Source organism: Daldinia caldariorum (assembly GCF_022478825.1).
Source record: "Daldinia caldariorum strain CBS 122874 unplaced genomic scaffold F4812scaffold_16, whole genome shotgun sequence".
Classification (NCBI taxonomy): Eukaryota; Fungi; Ascomycota; class Sordariomycetes; order Xylariales; family Hypoxylaceae; genus Daldinia; species Daldinia caldariorum.
In genome coordinates this window covers 141,729-169,160 of record NW_025953052.1, presented here as the reverse complement: position 1 = coordinate 169,160, position 27,432 = coordinate 141,729, and the positions used below count along the sequence as shown (strand labels likewise).

At 48.7% G+C, this 27,432-nt stretch overlaps 9 protein-coding genes across 9 annotated transcripts; 3 read left to right on the top strand and 6 right to left on the bottom strand.

Moving 5' to 3' along the window:
- Window positions 1–844: 844 nt before the first annotated feature.
- Window positions 845–2,755, top strand: F4812DRAFT_452505 (mitochondrial ATPase expression-domain-containing protein; the record flags this gene model as incomplete). The annotated part of the gene is made up of 1 exon (XM_047936355.1): window positions 845–2,755. One exon carries the CDS (start codon window positions 845–847, stop codon window positions 2,753–2,755), a length of 1,911 nt encoding a protein of 636 aa, XP_047787390.1.
- A 163-nt stretch (window positions 2,756–2,918) lies between these two features.
- F4812DRAFT_130585 (LmbE-like protein) lies at window positions 2,919–4,418 on the bottom strand. Its single transcript, XM_047929542.1, has 2 exons — window positions 3,785–4,418; window positions 2,919–3,685 (listed from the first exon to the last, which is right to left on the bottom strand). Exons 1-2 carry the CDS (start codon window positions 4,114–4,116, stop codon window positions 3,082–3,084), a joined length of 936 nt encoding a protein of 311 aa, XP_047787389.1. The 5' UTR covers window positions 4,117–4,418; the 3' UTR covers window positions 2,919–3,081.
- A 204-nt stretch (window positions 4,419–4,622) lies between these two features.
- On the top strand, window positions 4,623–5,799 carry F4812DRAFT_130576 (uncharacterized protein). The gene is made up of 2 exons (XM_047929541.1): window positions 4,623–5,105; window positions 5,193–5,799. The coding sequence occupies exons 1-2, from the start codon at window positions 4,754–4,756 to the stop codon at window positions 5,501–5,503; spliced, it is 663 nt and encodes a 220-aa protein (XP_047787388.1). The 5' UTR covers window positions 4,623–4,753; the 3' UTR covers window positions 5,504–5,799.
- A 3,129-nt stretch (window positions 5,800–8,928) lies between these two features.
- On the bottom strand, window positions 8,929–10,368 carry F4812DRAFT_130387 (glycoside hydrolase family 18 protein). Its single transcript, XM_047929540.1, has one exon. The coding sequence runs from the start codon at window positions 10,210–10,212 to the stop codon at window positions 9,154–9,156; it is 1,059 nt and encodes a 352-aa protein (XP_047787387.1). The 5' UTR covers window positions 10,213–10,368; the 3' UTR covers window positions 8,929–9,153.
- Window positions 10,369–11,599: 1,231 nt separating this feature from the next.
- F4812DRAFT_439435 (general substrate transporter) lies at window positions 11,600–14,563 on the top strand. Its single transcript, XM_047935072.1, has 5 exons — window positions 11,600–12,329; window positions 12,397–12,444; window positions 12,616–12,926; window positions 12,996–13,924; window positions 13,984–14,563. The coding sequence occupies exons 1-5, from the start codon at window positions 12,237–12,239 to the stop codon at window positions 14,298–14,300; spliced, it is 1,698 nt and encodes a 565-aa protein (XP_047787386.1). The 5' UTR covers window positions 11,600–12,236; the 3' UTR covers window positions 14,301–14,563.
- A 132-nt stretch (window positions 14,564–14,695) lies between these two features.
- F4812DRAFT_439432 (uncharacterized protein) lies at window positions 14,696–15,550 on the bottom strand. Its single transcript, XM_047935071.1, has 2 exons — window positions 15,052–15,550; window positions 14,696–14,983 (listed from the first exon to the last, which is right to left on the bottom strand). Exon 1 carries the CDS (start codon window positions 15,287–15,289, stop codon window positions 15,095–15,097), a length of 195 nt encoding a protein of 64 aa, XP_047787385.1. The 5' UTR covers window positions 15,290–15,550; the 3' UTR covers window positions 14,696–14,983; window positions 15,052–15,094.
- Window positions 15,551–16,365: 815 nt separating this feature from the next.
- Window positions 16,366–21,474, bottom strand: F4812DRAFT_439430 (uncharacterized protein). Its single transcript, XM_047935070.1, has 3 exons — window positions 20,506–21,474; window positions 17,901–20,450; window positions 16,366–17,841 (listed from the first exon to the last, which is right to left on the bottom strand). Exons 1-3 carry the CDS (start codon window positions 21,231–21,233, stop codon window positions 16,710–16,712), a joined length of 4,410 nt encoding a protein of 1,469 aa, XP_047787384.1. The 5' UTR covers window positions 21,234–21,474; the 3' UTR covers window positions 16,366–16,709.
- A 292-nt stretch (window positions 21,475–21,766) lies between these two features.
- Window positions 21,767–24,458, bottom strand: F4812DRAFT_439427 (S-adenosyl-L-methionine-dependent methyltransferase). Its single transcript, XM_047935069.1, has 4 exons — window positions 23,858–24,458; window positions 23,250–23,736; window positions 22,442–23,193; window positions 21,767–22,383 (listed from the first exon to the last, which is right to left on the bottom strand). The coding sequence occupies exons 1-4, from the start codon at window positions 24,080–24,082 to the stop codon at window positions 22,159–22,161; spliced, it is 1,689 nt and encodes a 562-aa protein (XP_047787383.1). The 5' UTR covers window positions 24,083–24,458; the 3' UTR covers window positions 21,767–22,158.
- A 620-nt stretch (window positions 24,459–25,078) lies between these two features.
- F4812DRAFT_130357 (DExH-box splicing factor binding site-domain-containing protein) lies at window positions 25,079–27,431 on the bottom strand. The gene is made up of 2 exons (XM_047929539.1): window positions 25,511–27,431; window positions 25,079–25,398 (listed from the first exon to the last, which is right to left on the bottom strand). The coding sequence occupies exon 1, from the start codon at window positions 26,806–26,808 to the stop codon at window positions 25,711–25,713; it is 1,098 nt and encodes a 365-aa protein (XP_047787382.1). The 5' UTR covers window positions 26,809–27,431; the 3' UTR covers window positions 25,079–25,398; window positions 25,511–25,710.
- Between the last annotated feature and the right edge of the window lies 1 nt (window position 27,432).

The window sequence follows — 27,432 nt, the reverse complement described above, 5'->3', positions numbered from 1 at the left end:
GCCACAGATGCCTACCTAGGTAGGTACCTAGGTACCTATCTTTACAAAGCTATGACCACTATAAGCACTCTATTTCGTACACCGTTAGAAAAGGGCATTTCTGCTAAAATTCTCTCCATACTCCGCTACCGATACACTAAAATTAGAGTTTACGGGGAAGTACCCACTACTCCACTTGGGAACTCCACAATCTTGAATTCCCATAGCAGGTAGGTAGCAGGTAGGTTAGGTACTTACAGCAGGTAAGGGTGTTGGGCAAGTTCAAAAGCAGCACAAATTCCAACTTGCTAAACTTTAGGTACCTACTTCCCTACTCCCTACCTCCTTACCCCCTTACCTCCCCCGTAAATCACGTCTAATACGTTTACCTGGCTCTCCTGAGCCAGTCATTTCCTCGCGCCGGTCATGATAGTATATCAGGTTCCTCATAATGTCTTCTACAGCTTTGCCGATAGCATTTGGCCGGCATTCAGCACTCTCTTATACGCCACTCAAAATCAGAGGATCTTGCTCCAAATTTGTTAACCTCGATCAAAGTCGATACCCTGACGTATTCTCTTATATAGACCATAAGGAGTCATTTTCACGGAAGAGCCTCTGCAACTCCATACGTGGTTTTGCGACAGCAGTTCATTCTTCTGGTACCGTCTCGGACGAGGATTTTAAATTATTCCAACGTCTTCTTTATCGCAGTAAACCGAAGCCCCAAAATATAGTTGACAGTGATGGCACTCTTTCCAGTAATGACACCGCACCTTCAAGTCCCGACCCTTCTTTGGCAGCTGCAGATGCCCTTCTTTCAACTTTGCCTGGGCCCTTTAGAAGAGCTCTCGAGGCAATACGAATGAAGGACACCCGGAGACTACTCATTCATCTTAAATATATATCATACATGGAAGAAACACGGCTTCAGAAGGCCGTTGCTTCGATACCCAGAACTACAATCACTGAATTATTCCGGGCCATCGACCCTGTTGTCGTTGCTAAGAATGCGGACCCAACAGACCAGATATATATATCTCACGGAGCGTTCCAGTCTTTGAATTTAGGAGCTACTATCGACATTTGGGGGGTACGGAGATTGTATTCTCAGCTACTGCGATATATGCTAGTGATATTATCAGCATTGAAAGCCACGGGCGGTATTTTACTGGCGGAGGAATACGTCTATCTACTTAGGTGTGCCGGTGCTGCCTCGGATGTGGGAGGAATAAAATGGGTATGGAATGAGATGATCCGCACGAACACCTCGGATTGGAGACACGGCGGATTGTACGATGAGTTCGTTTCTGCGCGGTTCCTCATAAACCCGTCCTATACAGGTTACGATAAGACTAGGAGGATGGTGACCGGCCGAAGTTTACATCAGTCAAAATTTATCCTTCATTGGCGCCAGATTCGACGGTTGGATTGGTTAAGATACCACACCCGAGTAAAGAAACTGTTTTTTGGGCTTAATAAGGACACCACCACACACGCGGAAGATCTGATACGAATTATGAGAAAAGACGGACCGGCCGGAAGGATTTTCCACTTTATTCGGAGGGACGGCATCTTCATGGACGAATCTTTAGCGTCTAATATGATGGTTGCTTTCGGCCGGGCCGGGTCTTTGCGATTTATCAAAACTGTTATACTGGAGCATGTTTTCGACATCGACTTAGACAAGATAACCTCTGGCGGGGCGGCTGGCCCAACTCCGCCCGAAACGGATTCTTCCGAGCGCAAGCTCTCCTGGGTCCATATAAGGCCCGGTGTGCTTCTCATGAAAGCAGTCGTCGAGACGTACGGTTCAAACGCAGAGATCAGCCTCGCTTTACAGCTGGTAAAATACATATCGGAGACCTATCAAATTCCTATCCCCTCGTCTGTGTGGAAAGATCTCCTGGAGTGGACTTACATTATGAGCGCTCCACCGACGTCTACCGGGTGGAAGATTGCCAAGATGTTTTCCAAATCGCCGAAAGGGGAGGTGGTAGAGTTGATCTGGGATATGATGGTGTCTGAGCCGTATTGCGTACAGCCCGAATTCGAACACTACGAGATCCTCATTCGGGCTATTATAGGGCAACATCGGTTTGGCAAATTCCTCCCATATATGAGGGAGGCGCTGACCTTGTACAACTTTCAATGTCGAGAGTACGAAGAGGCGGTAATTGAGTATGTGCAGATGATTAACAACGGTGTGCGTATCAGCGAAACGGTGCATCGATACCAACGGGCCCGGGCCAGAAAGGCGACTATGCGGTATAGCATACAAACGTGGTGTCGGCAGTTCCTTAATAGCGTACGTTCTTTCAACCCGACGAACCCGCTCGTGGTCGTCGCGGTCCCGGATTTCATCAACGAGTTCCGGGCTTTCATCCCCAACCCGGCCACCTACCGCACGTCGACCGGATACGTCGCGCTCTTCGACCCTTCCCGGGAAGCCGACCGTCTCTTCTTCGCCGAGGAGTTTCCCCTCTCCATACAGCTGAAGAACAGGCTGGGCGAGGTCTTATACCTGGACGCGGCTGTGAGGAAATTCGCCTCCGTCTCCACCAAGTACACCTTGGCCGGCCGGACGCCGATATCTTATTTCAACCTGCAGACGCTGCTCACAACTACGGGCCGGTCGAAGCTCCCGGGACCGCGAGATGGTGCACATGTCGAAGAAGGGCTCGAGGAGTCGACGGATGGCTCTGGACCTGAACCTGAACCCTCGCCGGAGCCGACACAGGATGCTTATGATGACGACGAGGACATTATTTTTTAGTAGCGTGCGTGCGTGCTTGCAGCTGGTCCGTGTTTATGTATATAGGTACCTAGGTACTTGGATCTAGAATATGTCTATACCCTGAAAAGGAGGTCATATAGTACCTAAGGTAGACAGCTTCTCAACGACCCATAGCTAGAATTTAGATGTATGATGACCTTGTAAAGGGCTCGTACTATATATACTTCACCAGATATATAGCTTCACAGCTTCATAGCTTCATAGCACGGAATCAATCAACGCTTTATCATTTTCTCACATATATCATATATCCAAAACCGGCGAAAAAAAAAATCTCGACAATAACTACCTAGGTACCTAGGTGATCACGACTTGACCTTTTCCAACCGCAGGTCATTTATGTACATGTACCTGCTCATCGCGATCCACCCCCACCGGAACCAGACCATCTGGCTCTGATGCGCCTCGGTCATAGCGCGCCTGGCGGCGCCGTACGTCTCGCGACCACCGCAGGCCAGGGCGCTCACGCTAACCAACAGGCTCGGATTCCCTTTATCGCTCCTGCTGCTCGCGGCGCCGGGGCCCGCGAGCGCTAGCGAGCCCACGGTCGCGAACACGTCGAGGAAGCCGGCGTACTTGCGCGGGAGCGCGACGGTCGTCAGGGTGTACAGGTCGACGGGGGCGCGCCAGCCGGGGCGGGCGCGGGTCAGGGCGGCGACGAAGGCGCGCGCGCCGTGGTACAGGGAGATGTGGTTCGGGTGCGAGGAGACGCCGCGCGAGTCGAAGGTGACGATGGCGTCGACGGTGGCGTTGGGGGGGGTTAGGGAATCGGAGGAGACAGAAGAAGAAGAAGAGGAGGGGTGTTTTGGAAGAGCGGTGGTGGTGGAAGGGCGCGGCGCGAAGGCGCTGGTTAGGAGGGCGGAGATTTTTTTGGCGTCCCAGGTTGTGGTCATAGAGTCGGGGAAATCGCTGCGAGGGAGAGAAGGGGGGAGAGAGATTGTGGTTAGTTTTAGTTTGTTGTGTTGTAGTGCGTAGGATGGATAGATAGATAGGTAGATATAGACTCACGGGCTCTCGTAAACCAGGACGTCGTCCTCGCGGGCAAGACCTAGCAGCAGGGCGCTTTTCACAAGCTCCTTCTTGCGTATCTCGCCGAGGCCGTCCGCGTTCCCGGAGCTCAAGCACAGGATCTTGACGTGGTTGCCGAGCTCGGGGCGGGTGAGAGCGAGGACGGTGGGGGCGAAGAACATGGCCTCGTCGTCCGGGTGCGCGATCAGCAAGCAGATGCGCTTGCCGCGGAGCATCGGCAGGCGCGTCTGCGCTACGGACGCCGTGTAGATGTATAGTAGCGGGAGGATGACGACGAGGATGCCGACGGTCGATAGGGATGGGAGAAGCATCTTCGGTTTGCTATATGGTGGCTCGTTGCTTTTTGATTGGTGATCTATTCCTCCACCTTTCTCACTCGCACCACGGTACAGCTAAGACGTAGTGTGGTATAAGTGAAGATGTATTGTACGGTACCGGGATTTAGGGGACCAGAGCTCGAGACAAACGTAGGTTAATGCCACCATGTAAAAATCATATATAAAAAAGTAAAAGGCCTAGGTAAATTAGTGCAAATTATGACCAGGTAAGTTCGACATTAAACCCCAAGCATGGTCCTGTCGGATGGATCTAAGAAAGTGACGATGAACTCACATCCAGATTCGCGTTGGGTGGAATTAAAAGCCAAGGGCCCCTCTATCATACCTTTTTGAACGTTATCTATCAATTGTTGCATAGATTGATCCATTTATGCCGTAGCATTTGAAACTATGTAGATAACAAGGTACAATACAACCCTTGCAAGGTAGGTGCCAAATCACAAGCTCATCGGGAGCTAAAACCGCCAACTATCCACCTAGGTACAACATGTACATCTTTTTTTTTTACGTCGTATCATTGACAACACGTCCATCTCTACTTTTCGTCATAAATATTTAATCCCCCACCCCCCCCTTAGCACATCGCTCTAGGCTCTAGCAACCCTACACCATGGTCCGAACTCGAAAAGAAAAAAAAGCGGCAAATGAGATCAAGCTATCTCATCCCGACCGAACCGCCGTCCCCAGCGAGAACACCTTGCTGAAGCTTGCGCAAGACCGCAACCTCTTCGAGGAAGCCGAGCGGAAGCAGAGGAAGAATGCGAAAGCTAACGACTCGGACGCGGACTCGGACGACGGAGATGAGCTTTTATCGTCGACCGCCGACAGGGTATTGGAGACTATGCTTTGGAGCATCAGCTTGTCTATGTTACATATGACTCTCGATGTGCTTGTCCAGCATCAATATGCAATCTCCATCATATGGCCTCAGATCATAATGAGATCTGTACAAGCTTCTGTTGGTAGGTTTTCCCTCTCCACAAGTATATAATATGATTCCTTAGTACCGCATTTATCTAATTAATAAACCAATATGTACCTACGTCTAGTATTCTTCTTACTCGTCTATGTACTTCATCCGCACGTCTCGGCTCCATCTTTTATCCCCGGGCTGCCGGTGAGGTTCCAATCTCCCCTGCGGCAGATTATATTCCTCGTTGCGAGTGTCGTTTCTGGTTGCTATCTGATTCATATTTCGAATAAGTATAGCTATCTCGCTGTTATGAAACAAGCTCCGCCCTTGGGCTGTATCTGGATCTGGTCTGTTATTGAACTTGACCTACCATTCGCTGTCCTCTCTTTAGCTTGTACCGGCGGGTTCTTCTATCAGGGCGGGTATACTATTAAGCAGCCATATTAATAGCGTCTTCAGCCTTGCTCCGCTAGCCATCATATAGGCACTTTATATTTATAAATAAAATACCCGGCAAAGCGGACAGAAATATGACAATGCCCAAAACATTATGTAGCAACGAACAACTTCCAATGTATTTGTATGCCATGTTAAGGTACCTAACCTAATTGAAGTGTTTCTGTTTGGGTAATATAGAGATACGTCATGGTGTAGGTACCTAGGTACTTAACAGATCCACAAGGGTCTTCACGATGTGGCTTACCTTAAGCCTTAAAATAAGCCTTATGCAAGGTACAAGAATGGCACCCTTTCACGTGATCCCTCTAACCTTCAACGATGAACTCGGCGTGTAGACAAGGCGTTTCAACCATAAGTCAGTCATAGTCACGGATAGTAATCCCGTTGAATACGTGCATAAGTTTCTTTTTTTTTTTTTTTTTTCTCAACGTCTGGTAGTTTATTATGCTTGAATGATAAGGTCAGTATTGAAGACTGCTAGCAACATCGATCATAGGTATCCCCCCTTGAAATTTACCGCTTAACATCATTGAAGGGACCCAAAGAGAGCGTACGGAGTAATAAATCATTACCTTGTTTATATTTTCTGGAATACTCTCGTGGACTTGGCCACTCAAGGATCTAGCAATCCCGGCTCGCCATTACTTTACTTTCCTTTACCACTTTGCTTATGATCGTATCTGAGTTTTGAGATCTACTCTCTAGGGGCATTAATAGGCTTGCTTTAATTGCTAAATAGTACTTGGTCTAAGTAGGAGAAGGAGATATGTATTCAGCTCTCAATTAGGGTTCAGGGATAATGGTCTACTAGAAGGTCAGTGCTTTAGGTAAGCTTTATTGTGGTGATTTTGTTTTCTAGCTCCTGTTAAACCAATGTCACTCTAGTATACCACGTGAAGGGATTCCTCCGTGCGGGAGGTGGGCGATTGCTTCTAATCTTTCTAGATATCTACCTAGTTGCTGGCATCCTTGGAGTGCATGTGAGTTGGTAAAGTGAGTTAGTAAATGCCTTGGATGGTGATAAAGTGGTTGTATCTTGTAGCTATTGTATATGTGGCGGCGTGTACCTGCTTTAAAACTGTCACATACCAATTTTTTAGGCATTGTTTCATGCAAGGTTAGTATGAGGCAAGTTTCTAATCAGTGAAAGCCCCATGAACTTGCCTAAGATTTTAAGGGGAGTTGTTGATGTCTTGCGTAGGCAGGTAGGTATTAATGTACCCTCCGGGCCTATTGTTAAATACCCAAGTGATTTAATTGTAGTACCGCCCATTAGCTAAAATTATTGAGACCGGTACCATCTTAGTCACTGTCGTCGTAACGCAGGCGGTATGGTAATCAATACCCTAACTTGAACGCTTCAATCCGATTTTTATGTCGACAGCCACAACCGTAAGTTCTTCGTCCACATTCCCAGATCCGCAACACCTTGTCGCATCCTTCCAAATCCACACGTCAGATAGCTTTTTAATTTGTCAAGATGGCTGGCTGTTTTCTCAAGTTGTCCTTTCTCCGTTCCAAGAAGTCGGCTCAGGTAAGTCACCGTCAATTTTCACTTGTCGAGACGGGCAGTCTTCATCTTCGTGTTCATGCCGACGCGTCTACACACCATGGTATCCTGAAAGTCAGTCACCACCCGTGGCGTTCTTTCAATTGTTTAATTTGATTTTTCCTCCTGCAACTGCTGCCTTCATTCACGTCTACATCTTCACATCCACCATCACTACTGTTAACGCACCACTCCCTTTCTTACAACACCACACCTACTTATTTATATCGGTAACAACGGTATACCTGACATTCCGAGTGGAAACTAATTCTATCTATTCACATTGGAACAATAGTAGAGAAACAGCATACCTGTTGGTAAATTATTATCTCCTTCTAGTCTATACCTGCTCACTACGGAAGCACTATCTCCAAGTTTCTTTTTATTTTATTTTATGCGATGGCCGTCAGGACTACCTCGGGTATTTACTGATTTCTACTTCTCCAGAAACAGGCTGCTGACGTCGCTGATAAACTTGGACCCAGACCGGCCAGCGCCGACACCACCATGTCGAAGCCGGAAAAGTACAAGGCCGCTTCGGAGAAGGGCACTGCCGTCCCTAGCACCGCCAGCGACTCGAACTGGAAACCGTACACCATCCCGTACACCGGTGCCGGTGCTCAGCGCTCTGACAGCCAAAGCAGCTGGGTCCCCCAGAGCCCCGGCATGCACGAAAGCTTCGCTGTACCTTCTCATGCGGCGCCGCCTCTGTACATCACTGGCAACTCGGAGAAGGAGAAGAACAATAACAAGAACAAGAAGAAGGATACTGCTGCTGCTGTCGACAAGAAGGGAAAGCAGCCTACCAGCAGCCCGGACAAGAAGGAAAAGAAGGCTACCGACCAGCCCCAGCCCCAGCCCCAGCCCCAGATGTTCAAAGGTGTATACATCGTGAGCCGCACCAAACCCGAGGACCGTACTCCTATTGAATAGGTACCTACCTAACCTAAGGTGAGTATCATACATATTTTGCCCCTCTTCTCTTCTCTATTCCATGGTGTAATTAGTATCTCACTGAAAGAAGCCTACCTGCTAATACTTATCATTACCTTAGGTACCTCATCTAAATAGGCCAGGCTGGGCTACTGCGCAGATTCACATTTCACGCCAAAACCTGGCTCTGAGTGCGCCCCAATTCCAGCTTTTCTTGTCTTTTCCAAAGAGCCAGAGCTACAGCTCTTCTGCGAAGGAGCACTTTGATACCTATTACTGCAATTTTCAGTTTTCAGGCAAAAACTTGCACGGCGACGAGGATTTCCTATTTAGGAACTACCTAGTACGACTGGTGATCATAATCAATCACAATCACGATAACGAGCACGACGACTCACGACTTTTAAACGGGCTTTCCCAGTTTGCAATTTTTTCCCCTTCAATTTCGCACGTAGCGAATCAAGCAGGCCCGTTATGGAATCATGAAAGGATGATTGACACCCACGCATAATAACCAATAAGGATTGAAATGAAAAAAAAAAGGCATAATGGCAGACATAGGAATCTGCATGCAAATTTGTACTTTGTTTTCATTGGGAACGCACCGCATTCAATCAATGGCAGCTAATCAGCAAGTAATTACATTAGGTACATACCTAGAGTAGATACCACTCCTAGGTAGACACCACAATTTGTACAAACTCTCTGCCCTTAAGTTTAGGGCTTGCTCTTCTTTCTCTGTGAAATTGACAAGTGGTTCATTTTGACTTGGGTTTCTACTACGTACCTTATAAAGCCCCCAGATCTATTAACTGGGGGGTTGGTGGCTAAGGTAGTAGGATAAAACATACCTTGAAGCTCAAGTGACATAAATATCTTTACACGGTGTCCTGTATAGGTATGCTATAGAACCATGCCTTTTCCCCAACAGGGAGTTGTTTATACTAGGAAATTACCTAAGGCTTCTCTCCGTACGGCTCCATGTTTTCGTCCAGAAACAGCGGATATCTTTTGAGTTACCTAGGGGCCAATGACGTGTTTACAGTAATCCAAACTTAGGTGATAAACTAACTAGGTACAGTTTGACGTGGATTTAAACTATTCAGAAGAGATAACTGGGCATTGGAGGCATCCCTTCATCAAGGCCGGACAAACCTCAAGAACTACTTCCGTTCAGCTCTTCAAACCCAGCTCGGACCAAGCTCTCGGGCCCCTTTACGTCGCCAACCCCGGTCCAGTAGAACAAACCACCCAGCCTCCCCCTCTTCACATAGTCGGCTTTCCGTCTGACCGTCTCTGGGACGTCAAAGCTGACGAACCCTTTACCCGTACCGTCGACATAACTCGCAGCCACGACGTGATGGTCGATAGTTGCGTCTCTGATCCACTCGCTCGGTAGATCGTTGTAATCCATTTCCGCAACTGACTGGAACGGCTGTCCTACCCCGCGGGCCCCCGCGAAGGACCTTGCGTACGCTGGCACGCCCAGTATGATCTTGTGGACGGGGAAACCATGCGATACTAGGTACTCGACACCCTGGTGACAAGAATTCCGCAGTGCTGGGTATACGTGGCCCTGCGGACCTAGTTGGGGTAAGAGTTGCGCGTGATGCCCTGCCACGTCAGTCCACGAGCCAGTGAAGTCGTAGCCCATCAAATTGAGGTTATCGAGAAGCTTCCTTGCCGCACGTATGTTGATGTTTTTCAAATAGTATTCTCCAGTGGGCAAGGCAGTAGTTAGGAGATACTGCGACGAGGGCAAGGCTTCCCTCAATTCGCGGAGCACGGCAATGTAGTTCTTTCCTGCTTCCTTTGTTGTTGGGTACTCCCAGTCCATGTCGACGCCGTCGAACTGGTACTGTTCTACGAATTCCTTACATGATCTAGCGAATGTGGCACGACTAGCAGGGCTCGCAGCCATGGCCGGGAACTCGGCGCTGCCACTGCCACCGCCGATCGAGACTAGAGTCTTGAGATTTGGTTTCTGCTGCTTTAGCTTAGCCAGGGCGCGCAGACAGCCCTTCTCCCCGTCGACGTCTTTGTTCAAGTCTGCGAACTCGTCCAGAAATCTCAGGGTCCCGTCCTCGTTTAGAAGGACGAAGGCGTAGAGGATGCGGTCGATGTAGTCGAGCTGGAGGGATGAAGGAGGCAAGTCCTTGTAGACTCGCCAGCTGGGATAGTAGACGGCGTTAATGGGGATTTGGTTAGAAGGCATAATGGAAGTTTTAGGTAGAGGTAAAAGGCGGGCACATATGAGGGACTTGGTTTACGTATGATTAGGACAGTAGAGAGGAAATAAAAAAAATATGAATAGTTCGATTTCGATACTTGAGGATATCTTTTGAAGGATTCTCTTAGTAATATAGAAAACAAGCTTTGTAGGGGATAGAAGTAGTTTAGGTAGGTATTCAATTCTTTCTATGTCAAAGGAAAATATAAATACGAATATGAATGTAAATATTAATGTGGATTTGAGTTTGAATTTGAATGAGAATGAGGTAGCCAAGTTGAAGGTGGTATGAGAGGTTATCGGGACTTGCAGCTGCCTTCTTCCCTTCTTCCCTTCTTCCCTGGGTGCAGTTCAAAGGTTGGTAATTGGTTAACGTGCTTACCTCGAGTAACACGAGACGGGCTCGTACTTACAAGTAGGTACCTAATGATGATAGTATGCAACCATGGAAGGTATACCTTGTAACCCAGTATATGTGCATAATCAATATACCGACATTCCGATATTCCAACTTTCGACAAAACTTCAAACCTCACTTTCTTTCCTTCGTAGCTCATACACCATGAACTCATTTCCAACGTCTTCGTATATTGAATAATAACGCTTACGGACACCGCATTTCTATCCGAACATTCTGGACCTCCTCGAGGATCTTGAGGTCCATACCCGTCTGTCGTCGAGAATTGGAGAGGGTTTGCAGTCTTTGGCTTCAGCCACGGGAATGTGATCTATGAACCTCATGAAACCTTCCTTGCGATATCTTCGGTCATCTGGCTAATTGAGTTGCTTTCGAGTCCCTCAGTTTTCTACCTAAGTAGACAATTATCCTGCTATAGGCAATCATAGCCTTGTCAGTCGTGGTCGACATAGCCGTCTTAGAGGATACTAACAACGTTCGCTAGCTTGCTCGGCTCTCAGCCGCAACGATGACAAGCGAACTACCTACTAGTGGGCACCTACCTGTAAGAAATTAGAGCATCCGTGCGGTCATATCGAAAGCTAAAACCGTCGGTTTGGCCTCGAGACTTGATTGGAGCGCATATAAGGACCAAGCCTCGCATCATGCCCCCGGGGTACACCGCTATGTATTTATTTAGCTCTTCTTGGAAGAGAAAGGCCTTTTCTTGCTTTCTTGCATAGTCGAGAATTCAGCAACTGGCACGTGGACTGCCCAAGCTCGATAGCCCAGCCAAACGGAATTCAAAGCGAATATATACCTACCTACCTTAGGTAGTTATAGTACGTTACAGTAGTGTAGTAGCATGTCTCTGATTAACCTAGACTAATGAGTTCTTAGCAAGAGAGCCTCTCGGAAAGTTAATAGAGTATGTCGAAGAATATCATCCCTGTTCCGTCGTGGGTGGGTTTGCTGTGGTGAGACGTTGACCCCCCTGCCTCCGCCGTTTTCCTTATGGAAAGTTGTGGGGGCTCCACGGGGAATACCTACCCATCTTCCCCTCGTTTCTCTCCTCCCACCCCCCACCCCCACCCCTCGCCTACTTACTCGTCTCCTTTGTGTTGGGTATCTGCGGGAACCATGTCCATCTTTCGTCCAACCCGGACTTGCAGAGAAGTTGGGGCTTTGCGGGGTTCGAAGTCCCCAAACAGGAACAAATCATACTATATGTTAGGTACATATTTCCCTCGTAGACTCGGTACAGGAAACTCGTGACATGCGTCTGCGTTGCCGAAAGCCCATCAGTTTCCCACGCGGCGGCTATGCACCGACGTCGGTCTAACTGTATCAGGCATGCGGTTGGCGACACCTTTGTTCTCTGCTTGCTATGTAGGGTATGTATGTAAGAAAGAGAGGTATCTTAGTGTTATTCATTGGGTATATATCATGTAGATCGCCCCCTCCTCTCTGTCTCTCCTGCAGGCTTTCGTTAAAACCTCTCAGACTTCATTGCGCGCTCGTTCTCGTATGAAAGAGACGCGTGTACAAGTCTGAGTGAGTACCTACAGTATCTAGTGACAGAATCGGTCGTGAGGTATTGTTCCAAGCACGAATGGCTAAGATGGAGAGGCTTCCCGGCACCAATGTGGCCAACCACCTAGAGAAGCGACAGCTTCTCATCGCCATCAACTGTATCGCTGCGCTGGTGCGTATTATATGACATTCTGCCCGCATTCCTCGTGGTTCTTATATATCTAACCTAACATACCTAGTCTATATTCTTCTTTGGCTACGATCAGGGTATGATGTCAGGAGTCAACGGTATGTGTAATAATACAAGACCTTGTTATCCCAAATTTCTTCTCTGTGTGTAGAGTAGCTAACATCAAGCAGTGAGTAATGCATTCGTGCTATCTCGGCTCGAGCGTGAAGTTTATTAGTGTATAGTATCAAGTTGGTAAAAGCTAACATGAAATGTTTCGATATGCTAGAATTCTAAGCACTATATCGATCTTATGGGCCTCGGGTATGTCGACCCGGATACTGACGAGCCTATCATCACGGATAGTCTGCTGCAGGGTGGAATTGTCTCGGTCTACTATCTGGGAACTTTATTCGGCTGTCTCGGCGGCGGATGGGTCGGTGACAAGATCGGTAGAATCAAGACCATCGCCTTAGGATCGGTATGGGCTGTCGTAGGAGCGAGCTTGCAATGCTCGGCCATGAATCACAACTGGATGATCTGCGCTCGCGCTGTGAACGGCATAGGAACTGGTATACTTAATGCCATCGTCCCTGTCTGGTGAGTTATCCTTAGGTCGCTTATAATATTATTTCTGTAAGTATATCAGGCCACTAATATCCTGTGCAGGGCGACCGAGACGGCCGAACACACTTCAAGGGGTCAATTCATCGCCATCGAGTTCACTCTGAACATCTTCGGTGTCGTTGTCGCTTACTGGCTCGAATTCGGCTTATCATTCATCGACAACGGCAACTCGGCATTCAGATGGCGATTCCCCATCGCGTTCCAAATCATCCCGCTTCTCGTGCTCCTAGGAGCAGTCTGGTTCTTCCCCGAATCCCCCCGTTGGCTTGCCAAGGTTGGGCGCACCGAAGAGGCCCGCTTCATCCTGCACCGGCTTCGAGGATCGTCTGGGGAAGATCTGCAAAGGGCTGAGGCCGAGTTGCATGACATTAACAATATAGTCGCGCTTGAGACCAAGGAGTCCAAGAAGAACTCGTACTTGCACATGCTTTTTGGCATTGGCTCGGGCGAGCTGCACACCGGCCGACGTGTCCAGCTTGTCATCTGGCTGCAAATCATCCAGGAATGGGTTGGCATTGCGGGTGTCACCGTCTACGCGCCTACCATCTTCCGCATAGCTGGCTTTGACACCTTCAAGAGCCAGTGGATCAGCGGTCTTAACAATATCTTTTATATGTTCGCCACTCTCATCTGCGTTTTCACTTTAGATCGTATCGGCCGTAGGTGGACCTTGTACTGGGGTGCCGTCGGCCAAGGTATCGCTATGTTCCTTGCCGGCGCCTTCTCCAAGCTCGGCCAAGACGCGACTGCGAACGGAGACCTAGCTAAGGCCAGTTCTTATGGAGCAGCAGCAGCGTCCTTCGTGTTCATTTTCACATCCGTCTTCGGTGCGACCTGGTTAACCGTCCCTTGGTTATACCCGGCTGAAATCTTCCCTCTCCAGGTCCGAGCAAAGGGTAACGCTTGGGGAGTTGTGGGTTGGTCGATCGGAAACGGATGGCTAACCCTTCTTTGTCCGGTCATGTTCGCAAGTAAGTTCAGCTCACACTTGAATTTAGCATGGCAATATCCTCTAACTAAACTGCTCCAGACATTGGCTCCACGACACTTCACATCTTCGGCGCGTGCAATATATTGGCTATTCCAATCGTCTGGGCTCTCTACCCGGAAAGTAACCAGCGAACGCTCGAGGAGATGGATCTCCTATTCGCAGCACCCACGCCCTGGGTTTGGGATGCCGAGGAGACGTTTGCGCGACTCAAGGCAGAGCGACCAGACCTCGTTCAAGCTGCTAAGCGGGGCGAACATGTAGTTGATCCCGAGGCCGGCGTTCTAGTACATCCGTCATCCCCTAAGGCTGAGGCTGCGGCTATCCACGCCGAAAGCGAGGGGAACGCATCTACATAGACAGACTATTACGTCCAGTGCTGGAAGCGCATACCAAATATCGACGTAAATAAGTATATCTTCACCATCCTATATTGATCTTGGAGGGACGGTGTATAGGTATAAGGCGGTTGCCAATTATATACCTAATAGATAAAGCTATCTAGAAACGTATAGACCGTAACTGTCTAAGATTCGAAGTGGTAGAATAGGATTGATACCCCCTTGAACTTTAGCGTATAGCGTATAGCCCAGGTTAAATCAATTATATTTTTGTGATTGGAGTCGTGTGTCCGTGTCTGAAGATGATAACTACAGCGATTTGTTCGAGACTTATACAATCATCCACCACAGCTATAAAGAGACTGGGAGATGAAGCGAGGACCTAAAAGCTAAATCAAGTTGCCTGCGATGATCTACATATGAACCTTTATTTATCTGGTTTAGGTAGGTTCTATGTCCTCTTATTCTCCCTATTTGCGATGACCAACAAGGCGGGAGAGAGTAACTCGACATGTTAAAACCCCCTTACTTTATAACCCATTCTTAATCTTCCTTTAACGTTATCTCTTTTACGTGACAGCCTTTCCATCCTCTTCGTCATAAGCTCCTAGGATACCTCTTTCATTAAATCTTTTACAGCGCCCTATCATATTTCCTTCGGCATTCCACGACATTGTCTCCATACAGAAAGGAGTATCAAACTACAGTGATATCATCTTAGTTCAGCAATGTCGAAACCAAGTTACTGGGGACCTTGTAAGCACCATACCAAGCTTGTAGTTAAAAAGCATCCAGTCCCACATCAGCGCGCTTTATGTGGAAGTAATTCCTTTGCCAGTCAGGGCCGCAGCCCCCTGGGTAGCTGCTTTGCCTTCCGCGCCCTCAAACCCAATCGCACCATCACCGACTACCAGGGCGGGCGAGTAGGCCCCTAGGTTGATATTCAACGGAGCACCCGCAGCGCTGCCTAAGAGCGCGACGAGTATGATTGTAAACGTGGATTTCATGTTGACTCCTGGGCTAGTCCGAGTGAGAGGTGGTGGAGGAAGTAGGTGGCAAACTCGAGATGTGCAAATTATGATGCAGTGAGTGTGCACCTGTGCACTTTATATAGGTAGGCAAACAATATGATAAATTATTTTCGCAGAGAAACGAAGTCGAATGAGGAGCCAGCTGCCGAGAGAAAGGAGAGAAGGGGGAAGTTGAAAGAAGAGCCCGGGTTCTTATTATGCTTTCCAGATGTTATCCCGACGAGTCGTGGTCTAGCTCTATTCCAAAACAGAAATTCCAAAAATAACCATCCTAGCATATGTCTCAAGTTATTCAGTGGCTTAAAACGTGATGTTGAATCTCTCGGGGTGTGTTTGTTGCCAAGGCCCTTAGATCGGGCCAAGCTGTGAGATCGTCGCTCTAGTTGTCGCAACCCCACGATAACTACCGACATGTTGTGTCTGAGAACAGCCTGGGCATCTTAGATATGCAAGAGATATATGAATATGGTGGCCAAGTATTGGTCCCTATCTTACGCATTGGTAATTCATCTATACACAAGGAGGTTAGGTTAAGTAGTCTTGCACTACTGCCGGTTTCTGTTTCAACATCCTCGAAGCCGTCGAATACCATACAGCTTATGTACATAGTAAAATAGATACCTAAGGCATAATATACTCGACATAGATCCCGAACTTCACCATAGTATTCTCAAAGTAATACAACTCAAGTCAATTTTCCACCTAGAAATCCGGCATCTCCTCCAAATAGCTCTCCAAACCCTGCAACTCGATTCCCCTCCTTGCATTCACCGTCCTCTCCATATCCCTTTATAAATCCCCCCCAAGGACCAGACCAGGCCACGCGCGATGACAAATAGAAGAATGTTCGATCCGTCTTATACAATGATGATGTAAACGTGATTAAGCCCGAGGGAGTCTGGCCTGGCAGGCATAATTGAATCCAAGCTACCTAGGTACCTACCTATTGAACGCCGTCGTAGTCTCCTGATATTCGCGATCATGGCAATACTCTCGGAGCCTGGAATATATCAATCACAAGGGGAGTTGGCATGAAGTAAACAACGGGGCAATCAGGTAGTCAACAACATATGATATAGACATCTTTTAACTTTCGGTAGAGTAAAGGTACCTGTACTCTCCTCTACAATGAAATTAAATAAATACAGTCAGTATATACCTAATACTAGGTATATTACTACTCATCGAACGAAGAAAACAAAGTCTCATGTTTGTCCGCTAGCAAATCTTCTTGCCGTAAGCCAAGGCCGTCGGAAAACATCCGCTATGTTAAGTAGTTACAACACTCACTCATACAATCTGACCCATCCAAGACCTTTACCTGCAGAGTTATATGTGGATCTCGGGATACCTCATATAGCTAAGCCCGTCCAACAGCGAACAGGCTTGACTATCCTTAATCCAAAACTCGGCCGGCTAAACCTGAACCGCTCCTATCCTTCGTCTGGGTCTTCTTCAGCGCTTTACCCATGCGAACCTCGGCTAAGAAACCGGCGGGTCTACCACCACCAGAAGGAGCAGCTGGTAAGGCACCTGGAGCTGGCGGCGGCGGTGGTGGAGGAGCACCCATTCCCGGAATTGGCGGCGCGGGTGGCGGAGGTACCACAGGAGCCCCGAAGTCAGGCATCGGCGGGGGTGGTGGCGGAGGAGCTCCTGCGCCTGCCTCTGGCATAGGTGGCGGCGGCGGAGGTGCGGCAGGCGATCCTGCAGTCTCTCCTGTAGGTGGAGGACTGAATGGTGTTGAAGTCACAACCGGCGAAGCTCCAGCAGATTTATCACCCGTAGCCGATAGTGGTCGAGGAGGACCCATGGAGCCGAAGAGGAGAGATGCTAGCTGAGCAGCGCCGGCGGCCGGACGCTCATCATCCGAATCCTCATCATCCTCGCTTCCAGAACCCCACTCATCATCTGTGTCCGGTCGCTTTCGAGAAGGAGGCGGTGCTGCTTTGGCCTCCTGGGTTATTCGGAAGAACGGATTAGTAGATACTTCTGGCTGTGGTGGCGGCGGCGGAGCGGCGGGAGCAGCTGGAGTAGGCGCAGAAGGGGCCGCAGAAGACTCCGAGGACTGGGATAACATCCGGCGGTATGGGTTGCGGCTTTCCGTCTCTGAAGGTGGACTGGCGACCGAAGGAGGAGAGATTACAGCCGGCGCGGGGGCAGGAGGTGGAGTGGCTTTGCGCTCCAATTCCTGACTGCCAAGCTGACTGCTACCCAGAGTAGGGGTAGATGCTTGAGGAGTGATCTGTTGCGGACCCTCGTCGTCGTCCGAGGAGGAAGAGTCCTCCCCCATCGCTGCGAGTTGTCGCTGAAGTTCAAGTTCCCTTTGGCGCGCAGCTTCGATTTCGGCACGTTGAGCTGCCAGCTTCGCTTCCTTCTCTTTCGCCTCGGCCATGGCGGCTTTCTTCTTTTTCTTTTCTTCCTCCTTCTTGAGTTTGCCTTGGCGGACCTGTTCCTCCAGAGCCTTGAGACGGGCGGAGGCAGCTTCGCGCTCATTTGCGAGCTCTTGCTCTTGTTGCCTGGCCTCATCCCTATAAAAAGAGTTAGTCTGAATAACGGATGGAAATTCAAGTGGAATAATATTACGTACTCCATTTGCTGAGTAGCTCGCTGTTGCTCTTCGTGCTCCCTGGAGAGACGCTGCTCTTCGGCCTTCCTCGATGCCTCTTCTTCGGCTTTCTTCGTAGCTTCGTCCTCCTCGGCTCTCCCTGCGGTAGACGTATCGTCATGTTTCCCACTCTTCCTTGAAGGAGGCGGCGGTGGTTTCTTGCCCTCTGTTTTGAGTGCGGGTGCGGGAGGAGCTACACCCTGCTCTTCAGCAATTCTAGCTTGCCGCTCTTGTTCACGTCGGGCATCTTCTTCTTCTGCCTGTCGACGCTTGGCAGCACGTTCTGCCTTCTCACGTTCTAATTTCTGGGCAGCAGTCTCCCCGGGTTTGGAAGGCGTCTTGATTCCAAGAGCTGCAAGGCGCTCAGCCATGCGCTGCTCTGCTTGCTGCTTGATGAATGCGGCCCTCTCTTCCGGAGTTTTGTATGACGAGTACGAGCCACCCGGCGCTGGTGATCGGCTAGTTGGCGGTGTAGCAGTGCTGCTTGCTGAAGGACTATCCAAGCGAGTTGGCGGTGCCTCCGCCTTGACAGGCTCGGCTGTGGGTGCTCGTCCGCCCTTGCGGTCTTGAGCTCTGATTCTCGCGGCCCGGCTCGAACGTTGTAAGTCAAATATGAAGTCTCGAACTTCATCCTCCACACCCAGGCCGTCTTCCCATCTTCTTCTCTCATGTTCGTTGGCTGCGCTTTGGCTGCCTTCTTTAAGGTTGTCTTCGATACCCCGAGAGAACTCTCGGACACTTTCCTCCACGTCGCGGACCATGCTCTCGTTGGTATCCCTCTCATTTCGTACCTTAATGCTCTCCTCTTCTAGTCGCTTCGCCGCTTCTCCTTCGTCATCGCCAATGTCTATCTTCTTGCCAGTCAGCGCAGCAGTCCTCTGCTGCATCATGGCTTTAGCTCTAGCCTTGAGACGGTCAGACTCGGTGATCGTGCCACCCGGACCAGTACCGATAATATTAGAGGCACTTCCGGGATGCGCCTTCGCGTCCCTGAGCCGGAAGAGCTCGAGCCTGGCATCGGCAATAGCCTTTTCCGTCTTTCTAACCTGGGAAGCTAGCTCAGGAATTTTATCGGTAAGGTTTTGTAGCTGGCGCTTGAGAGCCCTTCTCTCAGCTTCGGAATCACCACTTGCAAGAGCTGCATCAGGATGAGCGTCAATATCGTCCTGTATCCGTCTAATGCGACGATATAGCTCGTCAGCCTCGCGGCGATCGCGTCTATCAAGGATATCATCCTCTTCAGCGGCTGTCTCGTCCTTGAAATCCATGGCATCCAGAAGGACTTGCTTTTCTCGGATCTTCTTCTTGAGCTGGTCAATAGAGAGTTCTTCGTTTGACGTAGTAGACGCAGGTGACTCTGGCCGGGGGGATGAATTCCCGACCCTGCGTCGCGCGCTCGACCGGTACCCGACCTGATCGTCATTGTTTTTGAACACTGTCGCATCTTTCCGCCCAGCGTTCAACCCACCGGCGTTCCCCTTGAAGGAATGACTCTTCAAGTAGCTGACGCCCGTCTTTTGAGGAAGTAAGGACGCTCCTGATGTCTTGCGGAAATCAGACTCCTGGTTTAGCATAGATTTGATAGTACCAAGTGACTCGGTGAAATTGCGAGTAGACGGCGGGACAAGCTCGGGTGGTAGAACATTGGGCACCGGGTAGCCGTTTAGCTTCCTGTAAATCAGGTGCATAGCTACGGCAAATTCGTCGAGATTGAGCTTGCCCTTATTTCCGTTATCCGCAAGAGTCCATATCCGCTCAAGATCAGGTTTCTCAAGACCGCTTTGCCCAAATATTTCTATAGCCTGGTCGCCCCCAATAAATCCCTTGCCTAGGCCATCCCACGCCCGGAACAATTGGTCGTAGCGGGTTTTCTCATCCTTGGTAATGGCCCAGGGGATCACTGCGTTGCCCGACAAGCCTGCCGTAGTATAATTCTGCTGTTCGCGGCCTGCTTGTGGCATCATTCGGGCCTGTAAGGCATCGATATTAGGGAGCCCGGTTGCCGGAGCGTTGACTAGGCCCCATTGACCGGGTCTTCCAGTTGGCTGCGCGTTGAGAGGAAGCGCGCTAGCTGGAGACAACCCGCCGGGAAACCCCGTGGGCATTGGTGGTATTGGCGGCAGAGGCCCGTTGTAACCGGTTGGCTGCGGATTATTCAGGCCACCTAGAAATCCAGTTTGCTGTGTCTGTAATCCTTGACCAGGGAATCCTGTCGGCTGACTCGGAATTCCCGTCATCTGTGCTTGGAGCAACTGGGAATTAGATGATAAGGGCTGAGGGTGCTGAATTGTCGGTGGAGTGGCAGTGTTTTGCCTGGTGAAATCCTGAGCATTGCTCGCACCACCGGAGCTGGCAGCTTCTTCGGCGATACTGAAATTGATTATGTCGACCATACTTGATACCTCATTCTTGATATGGTCTGGTAGAGTTCCGGGAAGCGCTTTGCCCACAAGCTTCAGATTGCAGAGGTACATAGCTAGCGCAAATTCCGGGAAGTGCAATTCGCCTGATCGGGTGGTATCCGAGAGAGTCCTATCCAGAGGTTAATTAATCGTCGATTGGAAAGTAACGGTAATATACTATATACCAGATATGTGATAGAGAGTCTCCATCAAGTCTCGATCGTAATAACAGATCCCGAGCTTTCTCTCCAGACATTGTGTTTCCGTCTCCCACGGCTGATTTGAACAGCGTCTCAAACTTGGCTTGATCTTGGGCCGTGATAAAGGATAACCTAATATTCGGTATCTTGTTCGCAGGCTTATGAGCTCGACCCGCCGCTTGAGATTCGGTCGCGCCTCCTGTCTTGAACGAAGCAGCCATCGCGCTGAAGCCTGTCGGTTGAGGTTTGATTGCCGGGGCGGGCGCGGATATTTGGGGCGGGGGTTGCGAAGCGGCTGGCGTAAACGAGCTTTGAGGCTGTTGCTGGTTGAATTGGGATTGAAATTGAGAGGGAATTTGCGGTACCGGCGGAGCACCCGTTTGGAAGTTCTGCTGTTGAGGAGCTTGCCCGGGATATCCAGTGAACTGAGGCTGTAACTGAGGCTGCTGGATATTCAAAGCCATTCCTGTAGGTTGTGATTGTAAGCCTTGCGTACCAGGAAAGCCCGTATACTGCTGGGTTAGGGGAGCCTGCCCATATCCCGTCGGCTGCGGTGCGAATGGACTCGGCTGCTGCTGTCCCGGCTGCTGTTGCTGTTGCTGTTGAGGCTGTTGACCCGGAACGCCGGCTCCCACGCCGTACGTATTGACATACTGCTGGGGACCGGGTCGCAGGCTGTTGCCGCCCATGAACGAATTAGAATTGGAATACATAACGCCAGTTCGACTATCCCTAGACCTAGAATGAAGTTATAGTGAGAGAGAAGGGGGTTTTTCTAGGGGTGAAGATTAGGGAGGTCCTGAGGACCCAAGTTACTACTGCTCGTCGATGATGATGATTATGATGATGATGATGGTGGTGGTAAAGTAAAGAATGTCAAGTCTGTAGAAATTCTGTTTGATGTTGTAGAATGACTAGAATGACGAAGCCAGTTGAAACCAGTTGAAGCAATCAAATGAATGGGACAAGAAGTGGCTTGGCATAATTTACTATGTAGGCGCATGACCGCTAGACAGCTAGACACGAACCAGTAATCTATGTGCATGGTTCAAAACTCAATGGCTGGGACCCCAAGGTACATAGGTACTATATAGGTACCTATGTACTGCATCCAGTCCCGTGTGGGTTAAGTTGGGTACCTACATATTTACCGATATACATTCGACTTCCTCCTAATCCAGGGGTATTTAGGTTAAATTTTAATTTTTTTTTTAACTTTTTTTTCTTTTTCTTTTTTTTCTTTTTCTTTTTTTCACATTAGTTTCCAGATATGCATAGTTACATAACACCTCCTGTTTACGACTTCGAGATCATCATCATACCATATGTAATGTACCTATATATCTGTTTTAGGAAGCGTCTAGTTGGTGATTCGGGTAGTTTATATTCATCTGCCTTAACCACTTTTCCACTCGACGTTTACTTACTACCTTTATCCACTCCATTAAACTTCAGACGTCCATTACCGGAATAGCAGCTGTCATCTTAGCCCATCACTATTCCTCCGCCTAAATATAACCTCCTAGCCTCTGACTAACTTTTCTTTACTGCCACATATTACAATGTTCAAACCTTGCTACAAGACTAGGATATCATTATTCCCAGTCCATAGGTAGGCTTGTTTAACTATTGTTCTCTTTATTGGGCAGCTGAAGTAGGGAACTGGTCAGCGTTCTTCTTAGCCCATGCCTTGAAGTCAATCTTCGTCATGGCCTTGTTTAGAGCACCGGTCAAGGCGAACTGGGATGGGATACCCTCAACGCGATGAGTAGAGTTGAGGTTCTTCACCAAAACAATCTGGTAGCAAGTAGCAGTGCCTTGTCGGGAGGCGATGGTGGAAGCAGCGAGGAAGTATTCCCAAATCTATTTTAACTCGTTAGCATCAACATACATCTCGTCAACTTGATCATGGAAAACTTACGCGGAACCATCTCTTTCCATACTTAGCCTCAACCTTCTCACGGTTGGCCAACCAGTTCCTATACCAGCGCCACAGAGTCGCGGAATAGTGCACGCCGATGGTATCGATTCCCTTGATTTCAAATCCGGCACCTTCGAGTCCACCGACGAAAAAGTCAAGAGGAGTCGACGCGTCAGCACCGGGGAAAACGTATTTGTTCATAAACAACCCCCAGATAAGATCCTCGTATTGCCAAGGCTTTCGTAGACCAGCAATCTGCAGGAAGAACACACCATCATCGTCAAGCATATCGTAGACTTGCTTCAAGAAGGTACCGAACTTGCGAACACCGACGTGCTCAGCCATCTCCAGACAAGTGATCTTCTTGTATCCGCCCTGGGGCACCGGGATATCTCGGTAGTCCATGCAGAGGATCTTACTTTGTTCCTCGGGGATGCCAACGTTTCGCATAGCATTGTTACCCCAGGCAGTTTGGTTGCGGCCGAGAGTGATACCTGTGACGCGGGCACCATAGTTGACACTTGCGAATCGTGCGAGGGTACCCCAACCGCAACCGATATCGAGCAGCGATTCGCCCTCCTGTAGGTCAATCTTTTCACACACAATAGCTAGCTTGTTGTCCTGCAGTTCCTCCAAGGTCTCCTCTCTGTTGATGTCCGAGATAATGCCGGAAGTGTAGATCATACGAGGACCCAAGAACCAACCGTAGAAGTCATCACCACGGTCGTAGTGGTCACGGACCTGTTCCTCATCTTGATCTAGTTAGCCGGCAGTCATATTTAGCAGTTGAGGTTGTGTAATATCATACCTTGACTCCTCGAGTGCATGATAACTTCGGGGATCATGCCAAACAAAAAGTACTTGCAGAGGCCCCAGGTGAACCGGAAGCTTGCCCAATCATGTCTGTATTCCAAAACTTCGAGGCAATCACCGTTGAAGTCGACATCGCCGTCGAAATACATCTCGTAGAAGGTCTCCAAGGGGATCTTATTCCTGCCATGGTACTTGAGCTTGTCAGATTGCTTCTTGAAAGTGAGGTAATGCTCGACCGGCCGTCCGGGATATTTGGCCTTCTCGTTTTTCCTGGGACTTATGGCGGAGATAGTGAGCCAAAACCCAGCAAGGATAGGAATGCTCGTGAATAAGGCGAAGAATATAGCAGTCTTTAGACCACCTCCGACTTTCCAGGACATGTAAAATGGGACACCTCCTAGCAGAGAGAATAGCAGGAGGTTTGAGAAGGTGTCAGCACCTGCAGAGTCCGCGGGGAGAGGTGCATTTTTGATAGATGGGTACTAGAAAATGATATTAGTTAGCTTCTGGACTGTATTGGCCTGTATTCCTGTATGAGATGCCGGATCCGTAGATGCCGGCTTCATAAAAAGGGAAAAAGAAAGAAAGAAAGAAAAAACCTACCGATGTGGTTCGCACGCCGCAGTCCTCAAATTTCTCGAAAGTGGGAGTGGGAGCTTTCGGAGTTTCGATAAACTCGAACTCGGACTCGCTCCCGTTAACACTATGAGGCTTGGACATAGTGAATGATGATTGCAAAGCCAATAAGGGCCGGGAAAGACTTTGCAATAACCTTCTTTGTGTCTTGAAGAGTTGAAGAAGAATTTGTGGGAAAAACCTGAGGTACATAAAGTTAGTATTTCTTCTCTGCCCTTTCCCACTTTCACAGACCGCCCTCTTCCTGCCTTCCTGTCCTCCTGCATGCTCTTAGCCCCGATAACCAACCCGATAACCCTTTGTACGAATTGATTTCTCTGAGTGGCCAGGGGACCCTGAGCTAGAGCCACAGTAGGTGCCGTTCCGTCGTAATCGTAGTGGGGTTTTGACCACGACTTAGAGCTCCAACGGTGAGAAACCCCCCAACACCCCACCTTTAGGTACCTAGCCTACCTACCCTAGGTGCCTTTAGGGTCTGATTGTCCCTAAGCTTGTTCTAAGCTTGTCCAGGTGCAGGTACCAGGCTAGGTCATACCCACGCTATCGAGCTGATGTTAAACCTCCAAACAATTAATTGAATAGGGGGTTCTAACTTACGTACCGACATTCTGCGAAGCACCTAGGATAGAAAATATATATAAAAAAAATAATAATAAAATAAACAATTAAAATTGGATAAGGAAAGCAAACACAGCCACGCCAATTTTTACATACTACTAGTACCTACTAATACTACTACTTCAGCTATTACACGTACTTAGCTGAAACGATAGGCAAGGTATATCCTGAAAACAAATAGGTACTCTCAGACTCATGTTATTTCTATATTACCTTAGGTATGTACAAGACCTAGCTAGCAGAAAATAACATTAGAACCCACCTCTCGAAAATCTAGGACCTTGGCGGAAAGGCCACGTTGTTCTGTAGAAGCCGATCTACGGCGCTATAATGTCGATAACACGCTAACACGCTAACATGAGATACGGCCTCTTGAAAAGACACGATGCCGAGGCACAGCTAGGTACCACTCCCAAAGCTGGAATACACCATTATCGTACCATATATATGAGAGACCACAGCATCTAAATAGTCGAGTTGTGACTTTTCGATATATTAGGAACGATCTGCTCCAAGCGAAGCGGTAACACCGGTCAAAATATCCCTTTTATGTTGTAAAATGCCAGGGCTGAATACCGTATCAGGTAATAGGTAGCCAGGGATCAACCAGGGGAGACGATATAAAAAACAAGGAGAGGTAACGTCCACGAGAGTCGAGACAAATTACCATGTAAGACTACACCGACAATATAGGAGTCTTGATTCAAATGCAGAGCTGTAGAAATGATCTGTCCTCAAGGCCCAAGATTGCTCTGTTATGGGTGCCATTCCCTTGTCCCGCCTTCACTATTTCTTAATAGTGATAAGTCCCGTTGTTGTGTTGAGCACTAATTCCAGAAGCCTGTACTATGAATATATGAATATCTCAACAATCTTTGCCTCAACGATATCTAGTCACACACAGTTAGTATCGCTTCGAGATAGTATGTAATGAAATGCATTAAACAAATCAGCAAAGGGTGTATTACGGCCTCTAATAATTCGATTCAGTAAGGCACTCACTATGTGATAGCTAGGGTTATCAGGGTTCTCCGTTGACAGAACTTATCCGGCGAATATCTCATCCCGAGCAGTTCAATCATGAGAAGTCGGCTTTTAAATATATAGGACTAAGGCAGGTTTGTAGAGTCGACGTGGCGTCATGCGCTAAAAAGCCACAGATATTCTATTCTGTCGGGCTGATTAGGCGTTAGCCAGTTCTTTCAGCATCTATGGCTGCGCTCAGAGTGTCTATGGCCATCCCGGTCCCGGTCCCGGTCCCGATCGCGATGATGGCTATGACCATAATCTCGTCGCTCGCGCTCGCGTTCGCGTTCGGACTTGTAGCTATCAGCCCGGCGCTCGTCGCGGTCTCGTCTCTCTTTTTCTTTATCCCTCCTATACTCGTCAAGACGGGGTCTCCGTTCCCGATGTCCATGTTTTCGGGCTAATTCCCCCTTCCTAATTTCCTCGTCCTCCTTAGAACCGAGCCCCATCAAATTCGGTCGCCTTTTGACTTCTTTAGGCTTCGCACCGCGCTCCTCGCCGTTCCAACCCATTCCTCGTAGCATGGCTGCTCCAAATTCACCCTCGGGTATCTGATCATATTCCTCTATAGTTGATACCTCTGCAGCTTCTCCCATTCTACGACGGTAGGCATCCTGTTCTGAAAGGGTTGTGGGCGTGCTATGTCTTGACCCTTCGATGACGAGGTCTTTCGCAGATTTTCGTTTTTTGCCTAAGAGAGCATCTATAGCGTCCTTGTCTTCGTGCTTAGAAGCCTCAGTCTCGTCATCGCGATTAATTTCTTCGCGGCCAGGTGTAGCAGGTTCTTGGTCATTTGATAGACTCTTATCCGAATTCTCGGCATCCTGTACTGGTTTCTTCGTCACTGTAAGACCCCATTTGATTTGCTTGTCCTGGTCGGCCGGGTCTCTCTCTGCAGAGCCGTCAGATTCATTCCGCCTCGATGGCGTACCGTTCTCGGTACCCCTCTGAGCCTTCAACTCTGCTTTCCAGTCGCGATTCTTGTGGCCTGTTATCACGTATGGTGCGTTGGCGCGTCCGGATTTACCCGTGTTTAGGTTTCGCCTCTTAGATTCAGACTCGGATATGTCGTCGCCGATAGTCGTGATTGCTTCATGTCGACCACTGGTCTCATCGTCGCTCCCGGAATCGGAATCATGATATAGGGCGTGTGCTCGGTGACGCTTGCCTAACGTCGATGATGGTTGCGCATGATTCTGTTTCTTAACTCCGTTGACTGATGAGGAGGACGATGTCCCAAATTTAATCGCTATTCGCGATGCCGGTTCAGGCATTTTCTATTCGCCCTAGATATATGAAGATGGCGAAGCTAGAGATATAAGGCGTCCCCGTTTGGTCTGTTAGATATTATGTTAGGGTTAGGTAGTTGTCGCTGTAAGTTTAAGGCGAAGTTTAGTATGCGAGCATGCTACAAAGTACGCGACATTAGGTACCGAGCTCCACTTATATGTACAAAGAACTCGAATGATCAGACTCAGACGAACAATGTAGCTGTTGCATGTTCATGCTTGTGCAGTAACTTTAATGCTAACAGTGCCCGAATTCGGTAATTGGAACTTTTACTAGATGTCCTAATAGGTACTTAACGCGACTCTAAAATAAGATCATGTACCTTACACATTTACAAAACTACCTAACCTAAATAAATTCTTGCAAGCCTCGGAAGGCATGATATGATATATCCAAGTTGCTTCTACTGACATACTGACATAATGGGCAAACCTACAGGTATGAGGTAGGTAAGGTCCGGACCATACAGCAAACAACCATATACCTAAAAGGTACCTAGGTAATGAGGAGGCAAGTTTGGGAAGAGGGGCAAGTAAAGACAACGGAGGTAGGCTACTAGGGGCCGTGCTTATCGGTAGGTACAACCTGGTCGTACTTGAATTGTAGGC

Bases quoted from the DNA above. Each gene is read 5' to 3' on its own strand.
- F4812DRAFT_439427 (XM_047935069.1), bottom strand. From the start codon at position 24,082: ATGTACCTCAGGTTTTTCCCACAAATTCTTCTTCAACTCTTCAAGACA. The intron at 23,194-23,249 runs GTATGATATTAC...AACTAGATCAAG, and splicing joins CATGCACTCGAGGAGTCAAG to ATGAGGAACAGGTCCGTGAC. The intron at 22,384-22,441 runs GTAAGTTTTCCA...GAGTTAAAATAG, and splicing joins ATGGAAAGAGATGGTTCCGC to ATTTGGGAATACTTCCTCGC.
- F4812DRAFT_130357 (XM_047929539.1), bottom strand. From the start codon at position 26,808: ATGCCTGAACCGGCATCGCGAATAGCGATTAAATTTGGGACATCGTCC.
- F4812DRAFT_439432 (XM_047935071.1), bottom strand. From the start codon at position 15,289: ATGAAATCCACGTTTACAATCATACTCGTCGCGCTCTTAGGCAGCGCT.
- F4812DRAFT_130387 (XM_047929540.1), bottom strand. From the start codon at position 10,212: ATGCCTTCTAACCAAATCCCCATTAACGCCGTCTACTATCCCAGCTGG.
- F4812DRAFT_439430 (XM_047935070.1), bottom strand. From the start codon at position 21,233: ATGTATTCCAATTCTAATTCGTTCATGGGCGGCAACAGCCTGCGACCC. The intron at 20,451-20,505 runs GTATATAGTATA...ACCTCTGGATAG, and splicing joins GACTCTCTATCACATATCTG to GACTCTCTCGGATACCACCC. The intron at 17,842-17,900 runs GTACGTAATATT...CTCTTTTTATAG, and splicing joins CGAGCTACTCAGCAAATGGA to GGATGAGGCCAGGCAACAAG.
- F4812DRAFT_130585 (XM_047929542.1), bottom strand. From the start codon at position 4,116: ATGCTTCTCCCATCCCTATCGACCGTCGGCATCCTCGTCGTCATCCTC. The intron at 3,686-3,784 runs GTGAGTCTATAT...TCTCCCTCGCAG, and splicing joins GTCCTGGTTTACGAGAGCCC to CGATTTCCCCGACTCTATGA.
- F4812DRAFT_439435 (XM_047935072.1), top strand. From the start codon at position 12,237: ATGGCTAAGATGGAGAGGCTTCCCGGCACCAATGTGGCCAACCACCTA. The intron at 12,330-12,396 runs GTGCGTATTATA...TAACATACCTAG, and splicing joins TCAACTGTATCGCTGCGCTG to TCTATATTCTTCTTTGGCTA. The intron at 13,925-13,983 runs GTAAGTTCAGCT...AAACTGCTCCAG, and splicing joins TTGTCCGGTCATGTTCGCAA to ACATTGGCTCCACGACACTT.
- F4812DRAFT_130576 (XM_047929541.1), top strand. From the start codon at position 4,754: ATGGTCCGAACTCGAAAAGAAAAAAAAGCGGCAAATGAGATCAAGCTA. The intron at 5,106-5,192 runs GTAGGTTTTCCC...ACCTACGTCTAG, and splicing joins ATCTGTACAAGCTTCTGTTG to TATTCTTCTTACTCGTCTAT.